Raw genomic sequence first — 24,455 nt, forward strand, 5'->3', positions numbered from 1 at the left:
CAAATACTGGGCCGCCGTGGGTGGAGGAGGCCTCAGCAGCGCGGTGCCTGTCCCAGTGATGGCCAGTGCGTCGAACGAGTCGAGGATCAGCGCGGTGCTGCCGAAGCAGGGTCTTTTGCACTCGGAAGACGTGTCCAGCCTGGTCCTGTGCAAGCCCAAGTTGATGCCCCTGAAGACAGTGACGCTTGAGAAGCTGGAGCAGATGCAACGCCAGGCCCAACTAAGGGCCCAAGAGGAACAGCAGCCGAAGAACTCGTCGGACGAGCAGTAAGACTGTCCACACATGGCGCTCGGGCCGCTCCTGGCAGAGGTGGTCGTCACCTTTGTGCTTGCAGCTTGCCTTTTATTCCGGTATAATGTCTTTAAAGGAAGATTTTGTCCAGGTTCTTACCGTTCTGTTCGACAGCTATGGTAACTGGTTCAAACACCACGTGATAGTAACCGCGTCGGTTCTGGTCGCCTGGTACTTTTCGTTTCTCATCATCTTCGTGCTGCCCTTGGACGTGTCATCCGTGAGTTTGTTATTCTCAGGTTCTTTCTGAGGAATATTTAACATTGTATTTGCAGACCGTCTACCGACAATGCATGCAAAGCCTCAACGCGACGTCCGAGCAGGCAGCTGTGACGAACGGTTCTGATGGTCGTTCTTGTCAGGTTCCCTGGAGCTACGTGCCTGATGAGGTGTTCCCTGATCTCTGGCGCGTCGTCTACTGGACTTCGCAGTGCCTCACTTGGTAAATGAGCCGTGGAGGAAATCCTTAAAAATATATTATTTAAAAAAACCACACATCTCAGTCTCAATATAAACAAAAACGGGATAGATGCTTGTAACATAAATCATAAATCATAATCCATTAACAGGAGGATTTTGTGTATGTTTATTATGTAATGTTGATATGTGTACTGGATTTTTTTTTAAATTACTTAAACCTATAAATTAATATTAATGTTATCTAAACATTGGAAAATATATTGGAAAACCAGGCTTCGTCCTCGTTGCAAAATTGTCGTTTTAATTTCAGTTGGTCTTTGGAGCTAGCCTAAACTGCCTCATGAATAGGACATACTGGATGACTTTGAAACAATAATCGAGAAATTAAAACGACAATTTTGCAACGAGGATGAAGTTTGGTTTAATATTTCTAATATGAACACAACCTCAAGTGGTCGCCTATTTAAAAAATTGGATATACAAATTTTGGAGGCTGCCGTTTCAATTTCTGAGGAAATCGGCTCCAAAGTTTGCATGCTAATCAAGTGGTGAGCATAGTTTCTATATTGAAAATCATGATTTGTTTCGGCAGGAGGGAAAATTTCGCACTTAGTTGAATAGATCGCGAGGAGAGGAATCAAAATCGAGCGAAAATCATTGACAAACCGTTTTGATTTATCAATAATTTTTCCAAATTATGAAATTTAACAACAACTGTTACTTGGTCCTAATCAATGTAATTTTTATTTGATTTTAATCAGACAACTGGTTTTGTCATTAGGCTGATTTTGCCGTTGATGCAGTCTTACACTAAAGCTGGCGACTTCTCTGTCAAGGGGAAATTGCGTTCGGCGCTGATCGACAACGCTATTTACTACAGCACATACCTTTTCATTTGCTGCGTGCTGTTTGTCTACATTATTTTAAAACCAGGCCTTGACGTTGACGGGTGAGTGCTGAAAATTCAATTCTAACGCTTAAATGATCTTTCAGAAATTTATTATTTAATTTCAGATAAAAATCAAAGCCAATTTGCACGATTGCTGCAAAAAATTGTGATCCAAATGTTTTTAAATTTTGTTAATTTATTATCCATTCAAAAATGTGAATAGAATCGCAATTTATTATAATAAAAAAATACATTTTTTTCAATTAGTGGCAAGCTTAAAGCCATAGCCTCGAGCGCGAGCAACACGTGGGGTCTGTTCCTTCTGGTGCTGCTGCTGGGACATGCCCTGGTCGAGGTGCCTCGCTCTCTTTGGCGCGCCAGCTCATACAACTATTCTCTCAACAAGGCGTATTTCCGCACAGCCAAGCTCAGCTCTGAACGCAGTGAGGCTGAAGAGGCTGTTGACGATGTGCTTGAGGTATCTCACTGTTTTAATTGAAGCGCTCACTTTTTCTATTTGAAAATTTAAAATCATCTTCCTTAATTTTCCTATTTTATATATGACTTAAAATTCTTCCAGCACTTGCAGTCAGTCACGCTGTCCATTGGGCCAGGACACTACCTGCACAGACACCTAGAGACGATAATGCAGAAAATCCCGGCCGACATCAGGGACAGGATGGGTCGGCGTCCGCTGGCCGACGGATCAGTGCCAGATGAGCCAACGGAGAAATCTCTCGTCAGGCTCCACAAGCAGGTAAGAAGCGGAACGATTAAAGATGATGTGTACAGAATGATAATTTTATTCTTCAGGTAAAAAAGGCCCTGCAGATGCAGCACCGCACGGAGGCTCAGTGGGTCATCCTGATGGACGAGGTGATTGCTTTGGAGGACGCGTCGCGCTTCTTCAGCAACCACAACAGGCCCAACGCTTGGTGGCCACCTAGTCAATGTAATTTTTAATCTAATATAGATCTTTCAGGCTGTTTTAATTATGCCAGGATAGTTTTGATAATTTTATGCGGCTTGTAACACTTTAAATTAATTCGGAGAAAATCCCTTGAGTTAATTTAGTTTATGAGGGGTAAAACTTCCTGACGAATGAACAATTGACTACCCAGATTTTTTAGGATTAATCTTTAATTTAAATTATTTTAAAATAGAGCTATGCCATGGTCTTGGAAAAATTTTAGTTAAATTTGACATTCATGCAGATATGAAACACTCCAGAATTGTTTATTTTTTACATGAACACATGCATTTTTGAATTAATGGATGATTTTGCGTGCAAATTTGTTTGAAGTTAAAATGTATTTTAAATTTGGCTTAACATTTTTACCGGCAGTATTTACAGCACATTAGCTCTCATCAGCCTTGATTTTTATTTTAAAATTGTTTAAAATTAAAAACATCAAGTCAAGAAAAATAGTAACATATGGACAAGGAATTTTTGCACAGCTAATATATATTTTGTTCCATTTTTATTCTAAAGTCCCATAATTTAAATATTAAATTAAATTGTTTTGTTTTATTGAGCGGCTTATATACAATTTTTGAGAACTGCGACACATTAAACTGAAGCGCTTACCTGTCTAGTGTCTGATTCTTAATTAAACTGCTGTATTCAATATACTTGATTTGCATATTTCCAGATTGGTACTTCCGTGGCAAGGAGTACCTGCTGAAGACGGCGGCCGTGTGCGCGGGCACCCTGTCAGCCGCCATCATTTGGTCCGAGTTGACTTTCTTCGTCAAAGACCCCGTACTTTCTATATTCGCTAGAATAGTCAACTTAGCCAAGTCCAACTACGACTATTTCACCATAGAGGTGCTTCATCTCCCAATTGAAAAATATACTTGTATTAATTTTGATTCATTGCAGCTAATCTCGACGCTAGTGATCGCCTATCTCTGCTTCTGCGCTTACTCGACCGTCTTCAAAGTGCGAGTGCTGAACTTCTACTACTTGGCCGGCCACCATGGCACGGACGAGTACAGTCTCATCTTTTCTGGAATGTGAGTAACAATTATTATTTTGTATTTTCTATGAACGCTTTTAAATTTTCAAAACTGTAAATTAAAACCATAATGAGTTCGGAACCGTTTGGTACGCATAGTCGCATACTTTATTAGTACAGGAAATTTATGTTTAACTAATTAATGAAGATAGGGGCTTAATTTTAACTCTTGGACAAGTAAGGAAATTTAAATTCAGGACCAGAGAAATCTTCTTAATATTGTAAATATTTAATTTCAAACATAACTTGACACTTATTTAATCCAAAAACTATAGTGGTTTTTCGCTACAATTTGATAAATTTGCCTCAGGAATAATTCCTGCTATTTATGGTCCGCCAGATCGACGCATTCGAAATTTAAAAATTAATAACAAACCTGATGCAGAAGGCTGAAGTACTGGGAACTGCCAACATCGTGAGGAAGAATCTCGCGCTTTAGTTATCCACCGATTGTTTGGCCTCAGTTCGCAGGTCCGTCGGGTTTTGCGTATTACTGTTAATTCAGAATAAATACCGAATAATAATAATTATATATTTATTGGCTTTTGGCAAGGTATTTGTTGGTTTTGGTATTATAATAAATATAAACAAAATTATCCACTTTTCCATGGAATGTAGCTAATTTAGACGGTTTAAGACTTTTCGACTGCCAGACTTTTAGACGGTTTCGGTAGTTACATATTATGGTTTTAGACGGTTTATAAACTGTGATTGAAATGGCTTTATACTGCATTTGATGGTCCCGCAAAGATTGGGAGCTCCGTAAAAAATAATCACTCGTTTAAATTTCACAGCCCAACGAATGCATATTTTTATTTCAGGATGTTGTGTCGTCTGACGCCGCCAATGTGCTTAAACTTCCTGGGCTTGATCCACATGGACAGCCACGTGATCAAGACCCACATTCTGGAGACGCACTACACGCAGGTGATGGGTCACATGGACGTGATTGGCATCATCTCGGATGGCTTCAATATTTACTTCCCGACGGTGCTGCTGCTTCTGAGCGCTGCCACCTATTTCAGCCTCGGCTCCAGACTGCTTTCGGCACTGGGCTTCCACCAGTTCATCGGCGGCGAGGACGACATGACCGCCGACCTGATCGACGAGGGCAGGGATCTGGTCAAGAGAGGTAATAGCCATTTTGTATGTGAGCATTTTGTATTTAGATTTATTTCAAAAATTTGTAGAAAAGAGACGGAGACAGCGCAGTGAGGAAACCTCGACCCGCCGAAGAGACTTTCACGAGCGCTTTGGCACTTCACTTGGAATTCGAAGGATGAGAAACGATGACAGAGGTTGGTATAACGAACAAATTTTTTGTTTTGGTTAAAAATCATATTAGAAGTCCGTGAACATTTGTGTTCTATTGTTCTTTTGCCTATAACAGGCTTCTTAAGCGTTCTAGTTTTGATTTTCCAACTCCGAAACTATAATTATGTTATATTTGTTTATGTCTATTTCATTTTGGGATAAAAATTATAATTCTAGGAAACAAAATTCGGCCCAATTGCCACTTATTTCCTTGATACTTGAATAAGGCAATGAAAATGTTTCAAAAACTGGATTGTATTATCAACCTTTGCTTCTTTTAATATTATTTATGGAAATAAAAAAATTCAGTCGATTCTACACATTCTAGAATAAACAACAAAACTAAAGAGGTCAAAACGGTCACAAAAATCGTTGAATTTTTTTTTAAAAAATGACGTGTGTGTTTCAAACTATTTTTAAGAACAATTGTCATCTTTGAAAAGTTTCTATCTGTTTCATTTTGGTAATTATTTGGTGCAGTAATGTTGATTCACCTTCTTCAAATATCCAGACAAAATAAATCCATTTATTGATGATTTAGTAGATTATGTCTTGAAATTTAAAAAAATGCATCCTTTAACCAACGTACTCTTAAAAATTGGCCTTTGTTAAACTATTGAGTTTTTGCAAAAAAAAAATACTATTTTATGCAAGAAATGCCATAATACACATAAGAGTCAATTAATTGCTAATAATGCAGACAGTAGGCTGCCTGAAAAACGTTCAAAATCAGCTTAAAACTATTTCACTAAAAAATAAATGAACAAGCCCTAAATAATTACTGACGATAGTTTTAGAATTTTCAAATAAATTATCGTGCATAATAATTTGAAGAATTAAATATTTTTGTTTCATTCCAACTAACTTTTATTTATTATTTAATCTAGGAGAAGACGCTTCTGGAACTGAAGGTTGAATCTTGAGGCAAGGTAATTTCGTGAAACATTTTCTCTACTGTTTTAGTTCGGCGTGGCGAGGAGGGGGAAGGCCAAGAGTCGGCGCGGACTGTGCTTTTGCGTGACGTAGAGCCGCTGGACTATAACTCTGCCGAGCTGCACCCAAGTCAGGATGACGACACGTTCCGGCTGCCAGAAAGGACCCGATTTAACCAGCTGCCCCGGGGACTCTTTGATGACGTCTAACTAAAGACTTGTATTTTGCCCATTACTAACGCTCTAGATTAACTATTGCTGTTTTAGCACCAAAAGCGAGTCTCTTTTTTTGTGGTGTACCTGTCTTAAGTAACATTCCAATGTACTGTGCAATTTTTTGTTAATGAAAGAAATTAAAAAATCAGGGGTTTGTCTCATATTAAAACTCGGGTTTAATTTTTACTTTGACATTATTATTTTTTATCAATCGTGTTTACAGTATAATATCTTAATGTATTCACTGAAAATTTCAAGTATTTTTTACAATTTCTGGTTGTCCTTCCATGCATGAGGCGTCTTATCATACTACCATAGCTGCCTTCACAAAAGCACTACTAATTTCTTTCTCTTTACCTCGAGAGTCTGTGTGTTCATATAAAACTTCCAGCTAAATAAATTAAATAAATTCCGGAAATAAAGCAAGATTCTCGCAAAGAGCCATTTTTCGTTCATTTGTACTTTGAAATGCTTAATACTGAATTTATAATACACAAATGCATTTTCACGATTAGAATTCATTATGTTATACCCTCTCTTTCTTGAAACAGTCAAGTTAGATGCGCGAGTGAGTTTTTCCGAACGCACTCATGATGGAAGAATAATGAAAATTCAATTTCTTAAAAACTTAAAACCAATCAACCGTTTAGTGTGTGTTTTTAATTTTTATTTTTTTAACAATACGACAACACAGAAGAAGAAAATCCTACGTTTACATTTAAAGGAGGAAAGAAAGGATTGATTTTCACCTTTATTCGCGTGTGTGTTTGTGTATAAATGGTTGGTTGTTGGTATTTTCGTCCCTCTCAAGGTCTATGTTGCTCACGGCACTCGACCCCAGAAAAGAAAAAAAAATGCGGCCGATGAACCACACACACTCGGCCCCCCTGGGAGCCACCAGAAGCAACTCGACCTTTCGAGGCCCTTTTTATTGTTCTAAAACGAGTTATTTTTAGCACGGACTCGGCTGAGGTGCGGTTCACAAATTTCGAAAAGGTTTAAAATTTGAGCACCTGTCCGTCGCTCGTTTGAAACAATAAATCAATAAAACCTCTCAAAATAAACATCATTTAAAATCTGTTTGTCACAAACAAAAATAGGAATTGTCCTTAGAAAACTCAAATTCTGCCGCCGCCGCACAGTTGAAGAAACTTTCTTTGATTCTGCGTGTTATTTGGGGAAGGCTGGGAGGGAGGGGGCTCACGAGGACGTGATAAAACGTGGTAGTAAAAACCATGGCCCACTCATGATGGAAGCCTCAAAAGAGTAAAAAAAACTGTTTGAAAACGTAAAACTGCACTGAGGAAGGGTTAAAACAACAACTTCTTCCGGCTCTCAGGGTTTGTCTGTCAAACAACTGCACTGGGTTGTAAATGTATGTATTTTCGCGGGTTTTTTGCAGATACGGAAAAAATCCCTTATTTTAAGTCCATAAAATATTTATTTCCTGAATTTATTTTCTACTAAATTTGTTGGTTTTAAAATGCGTAATTTATTTTGTCTGATGCAGCATTTCGATCCACTTCAAAATGTTTAAAAGCAGTTAAAAATCAACTATATTTCAAAAGTTGGTTCAACTATTTGTAAATATTAACATTTTTCATAAAAATAACATCATTCCCTGCACCAGAAAAAAATTTCATAATTTTTAATGCCAATTTTAGGGTTGAATCAGTATTCACTGACATTTCAAGTGTCTGAATTGTAAAAAATATGAACAACTGAGTAAAAAGTTGTTTTTAAATACAAGAATTAAAAGAATTTTTAGTTTTTTCCAAATTTTCAAATATTTATAAATACTCCTTAGCCATTCAAATTTTTCGAAAAAAAATAAGGTAAACTTTTTAAGGAAATATTCGAAGTCATAAAACAACATTCCAGTTAGGAGTAATTGGTAATATTACTGTCAGGAAATAAGAAAAAACGGAGTTGCAATACAGTAGAGGATTTCATATCATTACAATTTTTCTTGTTCAGTAAAACCTCAGAGACAATAGTTTAAATAGTGTAATCGGGGGAAATATTTTCCAAACAAAATGTCGTTTTCATATTTAAGTTAAATTTTAAACTGAATATAGTAACAAAATAAGAAGAGTCCAACGCAAGGAATTTTCTTACTGCAAAAAACCCTAAATAAAAACACCAATCTGCAAAATTGTGCAAACCCAGCCGATTCATGTGGCTCATTTCGAAAAACCGTAAGCGACTCCAGCAAAAAACCGGCTAGAAACAAACTAGAAACACAGGTTTGACTCTATTACATAGAGAACCAAGAGGATTACAAAAGTTGCAAGTTGGTTTTTTAATTGAAAGCCAAGCCTAAAAAATGTATGACATTCTAAAATTGAGATCATCAAAGCTCCCATGAGAATAAAAGTGATTACTTTGAGGATCCAAAGAGGAGGAGGGGGAGGAGTAGGGGGTCCGAGGTGGCGATTAAAGAGCGGTTGAAACGGTGGCTCACTAAAACTGTACACCGTCTTGAATTTTTCCGTTCGTCCGTCTGTACGTCCAACGAGGAAGAAGTGTCCACACGCACACACAATACAATCGACGATCGATCAAGGACAGTCTTGGCTGCTGCTGCTGCTAAAGTAACTAACTGCGATTTTTGTTTCAATTAAATACTGTGTGTCCTGTCTCTCCGACCGCATGGCAAGAATTGCTTTCATTATTACTGTTTAGTTAAAAGTGTCCCCGCGCCGAGTGAGAGAGTGATTGGTTGATATGCTGCACTCAATTTTTCGAGCTCCCAAGTAAGTACTCGAGTCCCAACTGCTCGGGCAAAAATGCAAATGCGAAACGGGTGAACGGAAATAAAATGTTAAACTAACTGGTCTCAGTTCGTTCACTGGCTCACTGCGGGCGACTTCTTCTCAGAATCCTGACTCGACGGCGTGTTGCCCGGCCCAGGCGGCTGGCCCCGCGAATCCGGCCCCCCTGGCACCGGCCCACCAGGGCCCCCACCGCCCCAGCTGTTGGGCCCGCCCGGCAGCGGCGAGTCCGAGAAGTTGTTGTCGTCCAGCGAGTTGGCTGCGTCGTACTGCGTGTTCTCCAGACGCGTGATCAGTCGCTCGTCCTCATCGCCAAACTCGCCGCCCATCAACGACGGCTCGCCCACAACCATTACATCCTGAAAATGAAAATTAACTTTAGTCCAGGCCAAATGAACACAGAATAATGCGTTTTATTCCAAGACAACGTAAAAAAATTGGAAAACTCAATGGTTTGAACTGGTGTAAACAATTTTTTCTCAATAATGTGATATATCAAATTGGACAAATTCCCAAGATGCAAGTAAAAATTGTCTGTCCATTTATTTGCTTGTACGGTCAGGACGAGAAATTTAAAAATCGTACAAGGAGATCAACTACAGAATCAATTGAAGCAATGGTCTGTATTATGTATTTCGGATAATCCCACAGACTGACCGTGAACATTTTCTAAGGGGCGAGCGTGGCTCATTCACACATTCCAATTGACTGATTTACTCTTCTCTACATAAAAAATTCTCTTTTCGTTTAAAAAAATGCCTACAAGCGTTGACTTTATTAAAATGGATGGCAACTCCAAAGGTCAAACATTTTTTGCTTAAAATCAACTCCTCTCTTTGTCATATAATATTAAACGGTGAAATTTAGGGGTAAATTTCCCCTCTGGCGAAAGAAATTACCATTTTCAATAAGGAAACAGCGCTCATCGCTTGATAAGCAGGCAAAATTTAATCCCAATTTTCTCAGAAATTACAACAGCAATGTAGAAAACTACTAGCTCTTTCCCGATTTTTTAAAAATTGTTTCAAGTACAGAAAAAATTGTGAATCAGGAATTTGAATTACAAATAGATTGTAGGTTTGACGTTACCTGAGAAGCTAAAGAGAAGTTAGGTCCTGGAGATCTTTTCTTGTTAGGCGCCGGAGGAGCGTTGTTAGCACCGGCCCCGGACTGCGACCCTTTGCGTTTTCGTCTTTTGTTGGCAGGCCTTTGTGATTCTGCAAATGCGAAAGAGTTAAAGCAGGCTGGCGCGGCGCTCAACGGGCAAAATGGCATGCAGTGCTACATGAGAGTGACCAAACGAATCGACTAAGTGAAAGTGTTGGTGTGCAAGGATCTCCATTCGAGACTTTACATCGTTTCACTGATCAATCATTGTTTCTTATTAATTCAAAAGCCCGCGATTTTTTTTCATCTCAGCCATCAGCACACAGGCAGTCTTAACACAGCAACACACAGAAACACAGAGTGGAGGGAGGGAAATGGAAGAAGCACAAATATCCGACTACCAATTACATCAGACATTGAAAATAAAAACACAGAAAATTTGCTGTTCTAGTGATTTTCTTAGCTTGACAGCAAATTTAAAAATGTACATTTTGAAAAACAAACTGAAGCGAGTAAAAATTAGTTTTGTCAATTTATCTAAGTTCATTCCGATCCAAGCAAATAAATTAATTTATATTATTTTTTTCAAACATCATATAAATTTTTCTTGGTATATGAAAAAGGGTTCAGCTAAAGACAGTCTAGTTTTTTCAATAACCACCCTTTTATAGCCACTTAAAATAAAATAATAATTAATTAAAATAAGCAACTCCCTCTATTCTAAGAGTAAATATTCAAAAAATATTTGAAATTCCACCCCTCCCTCTAAAAAAAGAAAGAGAAGCACAGTTTGGCATATTTTTTAATTACAGGCTTTACTAGAAATTAAAAAAAAGATCTAGTAAAAAGTTTGTACTTAGTATATTTTGAGTGAATTTATAGTTTATAACTTCAATTTAACTCTTAAAATTCCTTAAGTTTGCATTACTTTGGCTTTAAAAATCCATCCCTGAGCTTGCATATTTTTGGAAAAAAATAGAAAATTCAAACCACATGGGAAATCTTTCAGTTCGTTTTTTAAACTTGACAGACAGTTGTGCAAACGCATGTAGGAAGAAAATAATTAATCGGTCAAAAACACGTCATATAAAATTGAGGGGACTGCTTGTGTGCTGATCTGGAGATCCAGTGTAAAGTATTAGCATTTCTACCTCTCTTACCGGGCGGCGCGACCATGCGCTGCCACTTCTGAAACAGAGTTGTCTTCAGGCAGTCCCTGGGCGTGAGTGCGTACGCCTTGTGCCGCGACATCAGCTCCTGCATAGGCTCCAGGATGACGCATAGCTGCCGATAAAACCGTCAGAATAAAATTCACGGATATAAATAAAGGCTTTACCCTTAGGTAGTTGAGGGTAGCGTTGGTGATGCCCTGCCTGGTGATGTTCTTGCCCAACTGGTCCAACATGCTTGGGTCCTGTTGCGCGTGCATCGTCACCACAGACCTAGGAATCAGTTCCCTGTGCGTTCGAACGGCCAGGTGCCACGACTTGATTCGCATCAGGTCGTCAAAGGTGAATTCTAATATCAATCGGCCGTCGGTGCACACCTAAAATATGAATTTTGTACGTGTTTTCATTCATCCATTCTCTTTTGATAGCTGTTTTATAAATTTATTTCAAAAATTATTGGAAAGCGTTAAATAGATATAGGTGACAACACTGATTTTTATCAAATTGAAAGCAAAGAAAAGCATTGCAAAAATTTTCTTGAACGCCAAGCACAATTATTAATTAATTATAGAATTCGAGATCACGGCGGTTTACTGTAAAAAAGATTTTGTTTTTTCCTGGAAAAAAGGGGTATTGTGCAAACCCTAATTGATTATTTCTACATAATTCTGGCAAAGATCAAGTCATATTTAATTTGGGTTACGAAAGTAATTTTGAAACGACATGATTCATACGCTTGTACATATTACAAACATACAGGATTGGTGTACGCAAGAAAATATTTATATGTGGAAATAACATCCTTTTACGTCCCGTTGTTCACTTTGTTCACCTCTATTAATTGACTTGTACTGACCTTAGTAAAGAGGGGCTTTCCATGGTGGGTGACCATGGAGCATTGGTCGCAATCTAACGTAATGCTAGTGTTGTGGAAACTCTCTTTAGGGTTGCGGAGGCTGTAGTACAGTTCCGTCACTCCGCCGTCGAATATGCTACGGAAATATCTTGGTATAAGTGTGCGGCCTATGGCTGAAACGAGAGCAGAGGAGATTGTTAGTCATGTTTGTGTACACATAAGAGTTTCGGAGCTTACTGTATCTCTTCGGTCCGTCTTCTAAACAAAAGGTGAGAGTGAGCGTGGCGTCATCCTCGAAAAACTCGGTGGCGAAAGCGTCCCACCACAGATTGTCACTCTCCTGCAACCACAATGTCGATTAAAATACTTTTAAGTTTTGAGAGAGGGAAAAACTGATTTGAGCAATAGTGGAGAGCAAAAAGGGTCTTGTGTTATGATCTTGTATCTATAAAGTTACTGACTAACTGTAGAACCAGGTGCTTCAATTTTATTTTTGAAAGCAAAGCCTTGAGTTGACATGGAATTTTTGGGTTGTAAATGTATGGGGCAAAATAACCTTGCAGACCCATAATAAAGAACATTTATTTGAAGCTAAATTTCTGTTGCTTTGGTTAGCATAATAATATAATTTTATTCTTAACAAAGTTAAAAATGTTCATTTATTATTTTATCATCTTAATGAAACGCAGTCAATATTTGAGCTAAAAACCATGTTCAATATCAGGATTTTTGGTCGCAAATAGATAGCAAATTGTTTTTGCAAAATATTTGATATTTTTAAAGTACCATTTTTGTTATTTTTTACTCAAGCTTTAAGCTTTAAATTGCATTTTTAAATGCAAAACTTAATTTCCTCCGTCATTTGATTGATATTTTTTGTTGCAGTTCAAAATTTACACATATTTTTTCAATATATTGAAAAAGTCGGGTGACCTACTAAAGCTCATATTTTTTTGAAAAAAAAACGAGTTTTTATCCTTAAAAGTTCTAACAGGTGAAAGAATTTTAATTGTCATGTCAGTATTAATTTTTTTGTTCCTAGAATAAAAAACTACGCATTTAATATATTTTTGACAGTTGAAATTATTTTGAACACACATTTTTAATTCACCATTTTAAGGAATAGAGAGTGATTTCATTCCAAAAAACAACGCAGTTGTAGCGTTCTTTAATCTCCTACGAAGAATACAATTTACTGTCTTAAAATTTGCCCCACGTGAATTTAAAATTCTCTCCTGCGGGAAAAATTGCACTAAGGTCAAATTTTCAGCCAATAGACGGGATAGCCAGCTCGGGCTCAAGACAGTTTAATGTGTGATTGAAATGGTTTTAAAATGCATAATTCGAGCAAATTTGACGTGAACGTCAGTAAAAAACAGAATTCGTTGCCCTGGCCAGAATCGTCAACCGTTCTGGGTTTGCACTGCGATAAAAAAAGTAACAACCAACTCACCTCTGTCCGCTGTTGCAGCCGCCTGTTGAGTTCATAAACTCGGTAGTCTGGCTGGCCGAAGTAGGGCGTGTGCCGTCGCGGGACTGGCAGAGGCCTGCGAAAACAAAGACGAATCAAAAAACGCGGTCCACACATACGAACAAACAAACAAGTTTAGTGCATGCGGCTGGCGACTTTATCAGCCGCTGATAAAGAGCGACAACAAAAAGGAGGGGTGCGGGGGGGAGCGTTGCGCGTCCGAATCAATTAACCAGCCAACAAGAATCAGCTGGAGCCAATAAAAATGCCGCCGACGACGACGAGTGTCGCAGCAATCGCGAATCAACAAGTGCCCCCCTTGGCCGATTTCTTTTTCTCTCCGGCCAAAAGGCCAATCCCGAGGCCCCCGGCAAAGGAATTAGAGATAAGGCCGAGCGTCTTTTTCCCCGTTGGTGCTCGTGGAAAACAAAAAAAATCGAGCCGGCACCTGAAGTAGGGCGAACCGAAGGGAGAGCAGTAGAAAGGGTCGTTGTGCAGGTTCATGGCGGGCTGGGCATTGGGCCCGAGCAGGGGCCCAAGCGGCTGCTGTGGCGGGGCCGAGGCGCGGGCCCTGCTGCGCACTGGCATGGCCCCTGCGCGCTCGGGGGCCCGGCTGGGGACACGGGCGGGCGGCCGACGGTTGCGATGGCTCCTCGCTTCGCACTGCACTCTACTCTACACACTCGCGGAGCCGCCGCCGCCGCTCCCCACCCTCCCCTCCAAGCCCAGCACTGGCCGGCCGGCGGAGACTGAGCATGGGCATAGCCTCCCTACCGAGGCCGCCGAAATTTCCTCCTCTCCACGTGCCCCGGCGTCTCAGGGTCCGACCCTGCCGCTCTGCTTTACTTCTCCGTCGCGGCACAGCATTTTCCTTCCAACCCAAGGGTCTTTGACTCCAGAATAACGACTAGGGTTTCGCCAAACATACGAATTTTTAGAAAAAAATGTTGCAAAAATTATTTTGTTTTGTTTAGAGCCACTTTCTAGCCCTAAAACGTAAAATAGAGCCTCATCAGCTAACTTCCTGGCCGTGTAAGCAAATGCCAAATGGACAATTTCCCTTGCCACTTGGGAATTGGTATTTTAAATATTTTTTTTTCATTTTCTGAATATTTAGAAAAAGCTCAAATTTTCCCAAGCTGCTGTTCAAATTTCTGAGAAAATCAGCTCCAAATTTTGCAGGCTAACCAAACGGCGAGCAATGTCACCTTATTTTTTTATATTTCTCCAGTATAGGTATAGATACATATTCATGATTTTCACAAAATAAGATATGTCGCGACGAGAAGAATTGAAAGCAATAGACTAACCGTTGATTTTTTTCTAGAAATTTTAAAAATCTGAATGTCCTGATTTCTTTTTGTAAATTTTCAAAATTAAAATAAAACAAAATTCAAAAAATCCCTCTCTAGAACAAACTAAATGATGAAATAATTTAATTTAAATTAGATGAGTTTGGATTCATGTCTACCTTAAGGGTGATAGAAAAAAAAGATTTAGCATTAACTTTGCTAAATAAAAAGAGGTGCCGAAAATTAGTGAGACTGTGAGACTAGCTCACTTGTCCATATTACACAGTCATTATACATAGATACTTTTTTACGTACGATACGTTTGTAAACAATTTATATTTTAAAAGACAGACCATATCGATCCTAAATTCTATCCCACTCCAGCCATGCTTAATAAATATTGGTTAAATACGCAAGAAGTTTCTTGCTGCAAATACCGCAAAAAGTACCCCTGCCAAATCCGATTTTCGTTTGAATTATAGTGCAAACCATGAACGACACAGAGCAGAGATTTCCAGCAATTTTAACTTATCTTTATAATTGACTGTTTAAAATGCCAATTCAGACGAAATATTAGCAGGTGGATACAAAAATAGTCATGTCTCTATCTCTACACACAAAAAAAATAGTTGAAAAAAGCAGACTGAAACCACCCGTTTTTCACTTATGGTTTCCTTTCATTTCCGTTTTAAATTCCTATGATTTCAATTTGGAGCAACATATTTGCTGATCCCTTTTGACTTTGTAAGTTCACTCAAACACATTTTTTCAAAAGATGTCTGAAACTTTACTTAAAAATTGATTCAAATGTTAACTTAATTAATAAGTTTGCCCTTCAAGTGGGTATGAAAGCGGGCGTGAGAGAGGTCAGTTACCAAGTGCCGCGGCGACATCTGATGCTCACACACACGCGCGCGCGAAAGAAAATCTCATTCACCCCTGATTCGAAAGGGAAGGGATAAAGACCGCACTTATGTTAGATATATCAAAGCGACGGATGAATGAGTCTCGGCGCGCGCAATTAATTCAGTCGTAAATAACGCGCGCGAGGCGAGTGCGGATCGGCCAGAGGCGTGATGACGAATTCCACTCACGCACGCCTGCCTGCCTGCGTTTTTTGGAGATGTCACTCTCGTCAATTGGCCACTTACTCTCTGCACACGCAGACGAGACCGGAAAATTAATCAGCCAGCCCAGCCAGCTGATTTGAAAAACGTGAAATACGTGCGAAAACAACTTATTTATTATGCTCGGCCGACGGCGAAATGAATCAACACGCGAGTGCAGTCAGCTGCTTTTGATTAACGCACACGAGCTCGCAGGTTTTCAAGCAGCAGAGAGGATTGAAAACCGATGCGTTTGGGCTAGGTCAAGAAAGACGGAAAAGAACTCGGTTTGAGCAAATCAGAATTAATAGACTTGCTTCCCCCGTTGAAAAAAATAAATATATATTCAAATTCATGATAATTGACATTTAGTTGGAGAAGAGAAATTAAATTATTTTCATTCATTTATACAAAGGAAAAGGGTTAGAAATAGAAATGAGGTATATTAAAAACAAAAATCAATTATGTTTAGTAGGATGAAATTCGAAATTTTTCCAAAACTTTGCAGGCTGAATTGCAACAAAAATCGATACAGCACTGGTTTGCCATTTTTCTCTCTCAACGATATTTTTATTTTCAATATCTTTTTTAATCTGTCTAGGGATTTATTTTAATATAATTTTGTCTTAAATTTTTTCGGTCTAGTTTTGAATTCATGAATAGATAAGCATTTTTTTAACTGCTTTAGAAATGAACGCCTTTTGAGGCAAGTGGAAAATATTTTTATACAATATATCAACTATGTTATAAAAGTTTAAAAACACATGTTTCTTTCCCTCAAAGGCGAATTCACCGTCATGAAGTGGTCAGCGAGTTATGGGATCTGGAAAAGCGATCTATTTTCACGCGGCGGAGGATCACGGACGTTATGATTGGCCTGCAATAGCGTATAACACCGCCAGCCAATAATGAACGTCCGCGGTCCTCCGCCGCGCAAAAATAGATCGCATAATTCGCTGACCAAACAAAAGGGGAATTTATGTTTTTGAACGACTATCTGGTTGATTAATACAATTTTTTGTCCAATCATGCACTTTTCTTGTTATTTACATGAAAATAAGGTTTTTTTGCAATGTTTACTAATAGAAAAAAGTAAATTGCTCGATTTCAATCTTTTTGTTTGATTTCCATTCTTTCCGTTGCGATCTGCCCAGAAAAAAGTAGTGATATATCATTTGTAAAATCCTCCTTTTTAGCGAAAATATTACGATTGGCAGGATTCCCAGTGGGAATACTGTGTCTTCCTCCCCCTTGAAAAGCATACAAACTTGAAAGATTTTATTTTCGATATCGGAGCTTTATTTCATTAAAACCCCCTTCTAACTAGTCATTTTTTAAATTTTTAATAACCACCCAAGGAATATTTCTTCCTGTTCTAGGTACAATGATTGATTAAATTGCAAGTGATGGTTCTATTAATTGAACTTCATTTTGCGTTTAAATAATTCAATTTCAGGCACGGTAGGGCGTTTTGCGCGGCCCGCATTTTGGCGAGAGCGAGAGAGGGCGCCGATGGGGCGAAGCCGCTGCTCGCACCCCTGTGCATGCGGCCAACCGGCCAGATCAGCATATTACAATGCGCGTGACGTCACAAGCCCGTGCGTTTAAAGGGGATGCAGCGAGAAGCGCAACTCTCTGGGGCGGCTGGCGCGAGTCGGCAAACAGCGGCCGCGAGTCGCCCGAATTCGGCCGAACGGGCCGCGTTTCAGGCTGGCGAAGGGGGAGGGGGGCGAACCACCCTCCGTACCGCGCCTATCGATCTGCGGAGGCTGCTGCTGCACACGAGGAGGCTAGGTTTGTGTGTGTGTGTCTCTCTCCCCGAGCCAGAGAGAGAACAAAGTGCTCTCGGCAGTCAGTGAGCGGCGAGCACCGACCCGGTGAGCACCCTCGCGTGGCTCCCGCGGGGGTGCACGTGAGCTGCCAACGCCGCCACTTCTTTTTTTCTGTATTTTTAGAAGTAAACGGCCGCACGTGACTCGCAGACGCGCATTGCAACACAGCTCCCAAATAGCTCTGAGAATGAAATTTGATTGGGAATGAAAGATTTTTTCTTTTCTGGTGCTTACGCATCATTGTTGAAGGTGACGAAGTAATGAAATGGGCATTTCTTAATGAATAATAAAGAAGGAACGATATTTTATACCCTTTGAGTTTTTAATTCAAGGCAAATTTAGTCATACCGTAGGTCGAGTCCACATCCGAAATGTCCGAAGCAACATTCGAATAAATCAGCGATGCTGGAAATTTTTTAAATCAAATTTAGAATGTAAACCAAAAAGATGAAAACCAAACGTGCGTCTGTAACAAGGTTGCAAACTAGTGCTCTTACCCTGGCAGCCAGAAACACTTCCCCAAAGTCATTGGTGCATTAAAAAAATTCATTATAACTATCCAAGATTAGAGTAGAATGTTGATATCAAAACTGGTCAAAGTCACGGAGATTTTCTAGGACTTTCATAGATAAACGTAAACCTTGAACTTCAATATTTACAAGAGGTAAAAAAAAATGTTCAAAAGGTTTAATCAGGGCCACACATTATTTTAATTTTAGTTTACACAGTCCAGTTTTCGAGGTCTTTCTGTATTTCAGCAAAAGCGAACTTGACTCATCGTGCGATTTTGAATATCGAAGACGCTCACCGGCGGCCGAGGAGGAGGAGGAGGCTGGTGCTGCCTCACAATCCGAGGAGCAGCACATTATTGCTCGCGACCTTGAGCCTCTCCACCGACTAGGTACATAAACCTATGTACGCCGGCCGAGTATATAGGCGTGTGTGTACATACGCATCGGGCAGCCGACTGAAGAAGTCAGTTTCAAGAACAATCCTTTCGCAGGAGGTGCAACAAACTCGGCTCGAGAGGTGCAATTCACCGGCACAGAGTCAGTCGTGACTCGGGAAAACGGCTTTCGCGGCCACATTCCTTCTCCCTGTCAGATCCGGGGATGAATTTTGAATTTTTTAAATTGCGTGAAAGGGACGGGGTTAATAATCATTTGAAGAAAATAAATTTCAAGAGTCACTGACCTACCAAAATTTACTTTGGGAAAGTTGCACGAAGGAGGTAAAAAGTGGAGAGTGAGTTGACCCTAAAGAGTTTAAAATTCAAACAAATTTTAAACATGGGTAAAAATTGCATTCTGTGGCAATTTAATTACAATGACGTCTGGTACAAGGCTCTAAACAAAATTGAAAATCAAAAAATTAATCTGGTATTTTATTTTACCCGCTAGAGACCTTTTTAATTATAAACTGTACCAAAAATTTTGGCATTATACAAACAGGAAAATAAATATCTTGATGGAATGAGGAATTTTCCCAATTCTGTGCAGTCAACATTTAAATAGTTAAAAAATGTAAGGAGGAAATTAAAGATAATGATTAAATTAAATATAACGATTTTGGGATTTTGGCAAATCCCAGAACTAAAAAGCAAACCTGGCTTTGAAAAATGGCAAAAAATCATTGAAAGTTTTTGTAACACCTTATATATTTTTAATGAATTCATTACTGGCCGAACAAACTTGAAAAAATATCATTTTATCTGGGGGAAAACTAAATGATTTTTTGACTCGAAAGAGACAATTACATAATTCAATTCAAACATCATCTAGGATAATTTCAAAAATAAATTTATTGTTTTGACTGTTGAATTTATGAGAAGGTGGAAACATCAATCAAAATAAATCTAAAAGTTAAAATTGTTGAAACGATAACCTCCGCCCACGGTCTGTGCCTCTTGTCATTTATTTTGAGTGATTCGAGGGAAAAATTGAAACGAGTGAACAAATGGAAGGAAGCGAAAGAGAGAGAGAGAGAGAGAGAGAGAGAGAGAGAGAGGTGACTGATGATTGATCGGGACAAAGCGTGACGGACGCGCGTCCCGGCGCCGGTTGCGTCCATCCGCTTTAACGGTGTGTTTAAAGGGCCTGGAGAGGAGCACCGAGATAGCAGCTCCGCCGAGTAGTCATGGCAACGGGCGCGAGCATGCAAAAAGCAAAAAAAAAATACACGCGCGAGCGCTGCAAAAATAATATCAACCGGGAAAAAGTGCGGAGAGCGAGCGAGCGGAGCAAGAAAAAAATAATTCGGGGGCGCCGAAATCCGCGTCCGGACGAAAAATTGGGAAATGCGGCTGCGGGGGTGCATTCGGCTTGGGACAGGTGGCAGCACCGCCTGCAAACGCCACATGTCAAGACACACACGTCAATATTCGGGGCTCGCGGGGATCATGCTAAATACTCCCCTGCGTGCTCACCTTCCACCCCAGCCTGCTATCGGCTCGAAACTTTTTATCCTTGAAACGCGGCCGCCGTGTCCACTGCGATTCGCAGTTTCGCGCGAAAATCCGCACGTGCTTCCCTCTCACCAAAATAGCATAACACACATCACACAACACAAGTTATTGCAGGCCCACTAAATTCGCTATTTTCGCATTCGGCCTGAAAATTCATGCGGTGCTGCTTAGTTAGAAGAATCGTTTAAAATACCCAATTTATTGCCATTCTAGGCATCGCAGAATTTTACCGCACAATACCGAAATCCAACCCTTGTTGATGGGGTAAAAATATTCCAAAATAAAAATTTATCTAGGTCAACATGCAGGCCATTTATAAAATCACACTCAAACTGGGCAGAAGTTTTTACTAACTGAAAAATTGCTAATTTAAGTAGTTTTTAATTACAAATCTTAGATGAACAAAAATTTAAATAAATCAATGTTTAAAACCGTTTTAATTATGAAAAACCTCTACCCAGGCGATAGTTAAAATCAACAAATAAAAACCGTCACTCACCCCTGGTCCATTCGGTCCATGGGCCCGCCGGGGCCCATCTGTCCGGGCATCATGGCGTGCACGGGCGGCCCGTGGGGCATGGGGTGGCCCGGCGGGTGTCCAAAGGGCGAGCCGGGCGGCATGCCGAACGACGGTGGCCCACTGGGGAACGGCTGGCCGGGCGAGGGGAAGTGGCCAGGGTGCGGGCCACCCTGCGGAGGACCCGCGTACGGCGCCCCCGACGAGCCCGGCCGGCCTACAAAGCCCGCGTTCGAGGGAAACGACCCAGGGCCGTTGTAAAGCGGTCCACCTGCAAGCACAAGGTGAGGAAAAAAGCGGGGGTTAGTGGAATTTCCCGCCAATGTTGCATCAAAACAGGTATTACGAAATTAATTTTTTCTATAAAGGAAATACTCTGTTGCCCAAACTTTAAAAAAAAGAAAACCAGTGGATTTCATCACCGCGCAGACGAGTCAACAAGAAACTTTGAGATATGACACGTTTCTTGTTGTAGCCCTGTGTACGTGAAAATGAATGGTAAAATTCGATAATTAGTTGAAATGTATAATTGAAGGATGGTTAAGAGATTAGAAAAGAAGTAAGAATACAAAAATGTAATTTCTGAATAAGTTTTCAGAACGTAATGTTTCTGAGACAATGCAATTCTTAAGAGACTTAAAACAAAAAGCCATTAATTGCATCTTCTTTAATGCACGTATTTTAATTTTGTAAATTGCATGAAATTGTCAGCAGTTGGTAATAAGAGCTGCTCTGTCCAACCGACAAACACAAGCAGATAATTCCACAGAATTTGAAATGTTTTGATGAATCTTTTTTAAATAAAAAATAAATCATGAAAGGAACGAAGAGCTTTAAACAGTAATTGTTGCTGTAAAAATTATAGCACAAATTCAAATACCTTAGTCAAATTTTTATTATAAATAATAAATTAAATATTTGATAAAAATAGATATAAAAATAGAAGTTTACCGTAGATTATGGTTATTTTAAAGATTTCTGGTTATTGTCAACATCAATTAGTTGTAAACTTGACGAGTAAATTATTTTTTTAGTTCCCAAATTTAATAAAATTGATAAGATGTTCATTTGAAAATGTGAGAGAAACTTCTTAACCACGTAATAATGTTTAAGAAGTTGTTTCCCGCGTGCGTGTTACATTTTTTTAAATTTTAAATGAAAATGTGGGATAAAATGGTTCTGTTCTTAATTAAAAATAGCTGAACAACAATTCTACAAAATTCGCTATGGATAGTCCTCGTTTATTCACTCTGTATAATTTCTGAATAAATTTAACTATCAACATCCTAAATGATTTAAGGATTTGAATGCTAAAATGTAATTTAAGCCAAACACGGTGCAGATTAATGTTCTAAATATAACACATTGTAATAACAAGTATGTTTACTAGTTAAGTTACAAGTTGAAAGACACAGTTGACTTGTTTCGTGGCGGAATCTGGATTTTTCCAGTTTCAACTAGATTAATAATAAAATTTAACTGTTTATATTCCTTTAAAATTTTACTGCTAGCGATAATTCTTGTCTAAATTACATCAATCAAGAAGACTCAAAATTTCCCCAAATTTAAAGAGGATTAAAAACAGGAAAGCAACAGTAAAATAATTTTCTAATATTGCCGATTTTCTTAACATTTAAAGGCTAGATTTTCAGAGGATGCAGCAGCCACTATTTAACAAAAAAACACTGCTATTTAGGTAATATTTTTGCTTTAAATATTTTCTTAAATGTAGGTTTATGCATTGGCATTAAAGCTCCAAAATGGTGAAAAAACGCTTGTTGGAATTTAATTGTTATATGTACATCATTAAGTTTTTAACCAAACAACTACATACTCCAACAATATTTTATTTTAATTTAAAAATGGTGAAAAAAACTCACTACTAAGGGGTACCTATAGTCTCTCAGGGGTTTTCTTTTAATTTTAACATGCAGAGGGAGATGAAATAAAAATTAAACAATTTGTTTAAAAGAGTTAGACGAATTGGAAGGAAATGATTCTCAGGTGAGCGATTAAGGGGTGGTTTTTTACCTGGATTTGGGGGTCCACCACCAGGGAAGCCGCCCCCGGCGCCTGGAGGCGGCGCTGCCGAGAACTGGGGCGGCGCGGAACCGGGCCCCGGGGTGGAGGAGCCCGAGGGCGCCGGCGACGGCGTGTACTGCGGGGGACACGTAGGTGTGCCGGCGCCCGGGGGCGGGTAGGGCCCCGAGTTGCCGCCGGGACTGAAGCCAGCAGGTCCGGCCGAGTTTCCCGGCGGGAAGGGCCCCGAGGGGAAGCCGCCGGGCCCGAAGGGCTGGTTGGGGGGCGGCTGGCCCGGCGCCGGCCCTCCGCTGCCCACTTGCTGCGCAAAGCCAGGGGGAGGCTCGGAGGGTGACGCGCCTGAGTTGGGGCCTCCGGGGCCTCCCGCCTGCTTCCAGGCAGACGTGTCGTCCAGGGTTGGAGGCAGGTTCAAACCGGACACAACGCGTCTGTTGCTGTTACAACCTGCAACGCCGGACAAGGCCCGCTGTTAGTTTTTAACTCCGTAAAGAAAATTGATAGATTAGGTGTGCGGGGCGAACATTTGGACCGGGGTCCGTTCAGGGGGTGAATTTTAGGCCCTACCACCCTCGAAAGGGGGATACGGGGGTGGCGCAATGTAAACACTGGCCGAATCGGCCTCTTCCGGCGCGGATTCGGCGGGGGCGGGGGAGCGAGGGGTGGCAGAGGGACAACCGGCGCGAGGCCGGCGGGGATTTACATTTCTTTGTCCTCGGAGCACCGCCGCCGCGGCCCTGCCTCATTGTCGGTGTGCGGGGCCGAAAGTCTCGGCGAAACGCGGGCCCATTTTGCGCTCGGTGAAAGTTCGGCTCGTGGCACGCTCGATGCTCGGTCGAATTCGGGCCGAATCTCAGACGACGCGCACGCCTCCACTCATGCTGCACTGTTTTCGCTCAAGCTTCGCCTGCCTGCTGCTCTTTGCTCAAAGCAGACAGAAAAATGGGCGACTTTCAAGATGACAGCGTCAAAACAACGCCATCTATACAAGGCTGCCAACGTGACGCGCCCGCCCGCGACCGAGCGCCAGCGGCCGGCCGACCGCGCTCTCATTTGCATTCCCCTCCTCCCCCTCCGCGGCCGCGAGATCCGAACGCGTCTCGTGCCTCTCCGCCTGCACTTACCAACAATCTGGTTCGCCTGACAAGGTATGCAACCGGCTTTGGTCCTTGAGCGCGGGCAAAATGTGCCGCCGCAGATTTTGCTCCTACAATTAACGCATAAAAATGCGTTCCCTGCGATCAATTCCTACTTAAATACTTAGTTTCCTTTTTTATTGAAATACATGAGACGATAAGATTCTCTTATCCTCTGTGTTTCCCTGAAATTTACATTGCGTAATTATTTATTTTTTTAAGATAAAATAGAATAATCTATACATACAGATTAAATAATTTTTACCACACTTGTACGGTTAGCATTGAATTAAATTGCGCAAGTAGAATAATATCAAATATTTAATACACACTCGTTAGGTTTTATTCTTTTTCCACAAATTTTGCAAAAACTTGTCTAATAACCCGCAGTGTAACGGGAATTAAAACACTCTAGGTTGCATTTAATACATAAACGTAAAAATGTTAAATTGATGCATGAAATTTGTGACAAACTCTAATTGAAACTCATATTTTCTAATCTAGCTCATGACTCATGAGTCAAGGCTGTAACCAGTAGCCGAAACACTAATACTAGCAGAGCAGTATCTGTCTGCAGAATTGTGGAAAAATAAACACCTCACTATACATCGTT

The 24,455-nt window shown here is 40.3% G+C and overlaps 2 protein-coding genes across 4 annotated transcripts; one reads left to right on the forward strand and one right to left on the reverse strand.

Moving 5' to 3' along the window:
* The first annotated feature begins 143 nt into the window (after positions 1-143).
* On the forward strand, positions 144-6,250 carry LOC135938296 (LMBR1 domain-containing protein 2 homolog). Of its 2 annotated transcripts, XM_065481898.1 has the most exons (13): positions 144-351; positions 407-512; positions 568-734; positions 1,494-1,661; positions 1,869-2,079; positions 2,182-2,358; positions 2,415-2,553; positions 3,254-3,429; positions 3,484-3,617; positions 4,441-4,751; positions 4,810-4,917; positions 5,821-5,844; positions 5,897-6,250. In XM_065481898.1, the coding sequence occupies exons 1-13, from the start codon at positions 284-286 to the stop codon at positions 6,073-6,075; spliced, it is 1,968 nt and encodes a 655-aa protein (XP_065337970.1). In that variant the 5' UTR covers positions 144-283; the 3' UTR covers positions 6,076-6,250. The 2 variants fall into 2 exon arrangements, with proteins under 2 accessions (XP_065337970.1, XP_065337971.1); XM_065481899.1 differs by lacking the exon at positions 5,821-5,844.
* Positions 6,251-6,839: 589 nt separating this feature from the next.
* Chi (LIM domain-binding protein 2 Chi) lies at positions 6,840-23,707 on the reverse strand. 2 transcript variants are annotated; one of them, XM_065481901.1, is made up of 10 exons: positions 23,410-23,707; positions 22,701-23,153; positions 20,652-20,940; positions 13,441-13,534; positions 12,225-12,327; positions 11,988-12,160; positions 11,299-11,508; positions 11,123-11,246; positions 9,945-10,072; positions 6,840-9,214 (listed from the first exon to the last, which is right to left on the reverse strand). In XM_065481901.1, the coding sequence occupies exons 1-10, from the start codon at positions 23,450-23,452 to the stop codon at positions 8,930-8,932; spliced, it is 1,902 nt and encodes a 633-aa protein (XP_065337973.1). In that variant the 5' UTR covers positions 23,453-23,707; the 3' UTR covers positions 6,840-8,929. The 2 variants fall into 2 exon arrangements, with proteins under 2 accessions (XP_065337973.1, XP_065337972.1); XM_065481900.1 differs by having other exon boundaries at positions 11,114-11,246.
* Positions 23,708-24,455: the final 748 nt, after the last annotated feature.

Source organism: Cloeon dipterum, chromosome 3, assembly GCF_949628265.1.
Source record: "Cloeon dipterum chromosome 3, ieCloDipt1.1, whole genome shotgun sequence".
In the NCBI taxonomy this organism is placed as follows: Eukaryota; Metazoa; Arthropoda; class Insecta; order Ephemeroptera; family Baetidae; genus Cloeon; species Cloeon dipterum.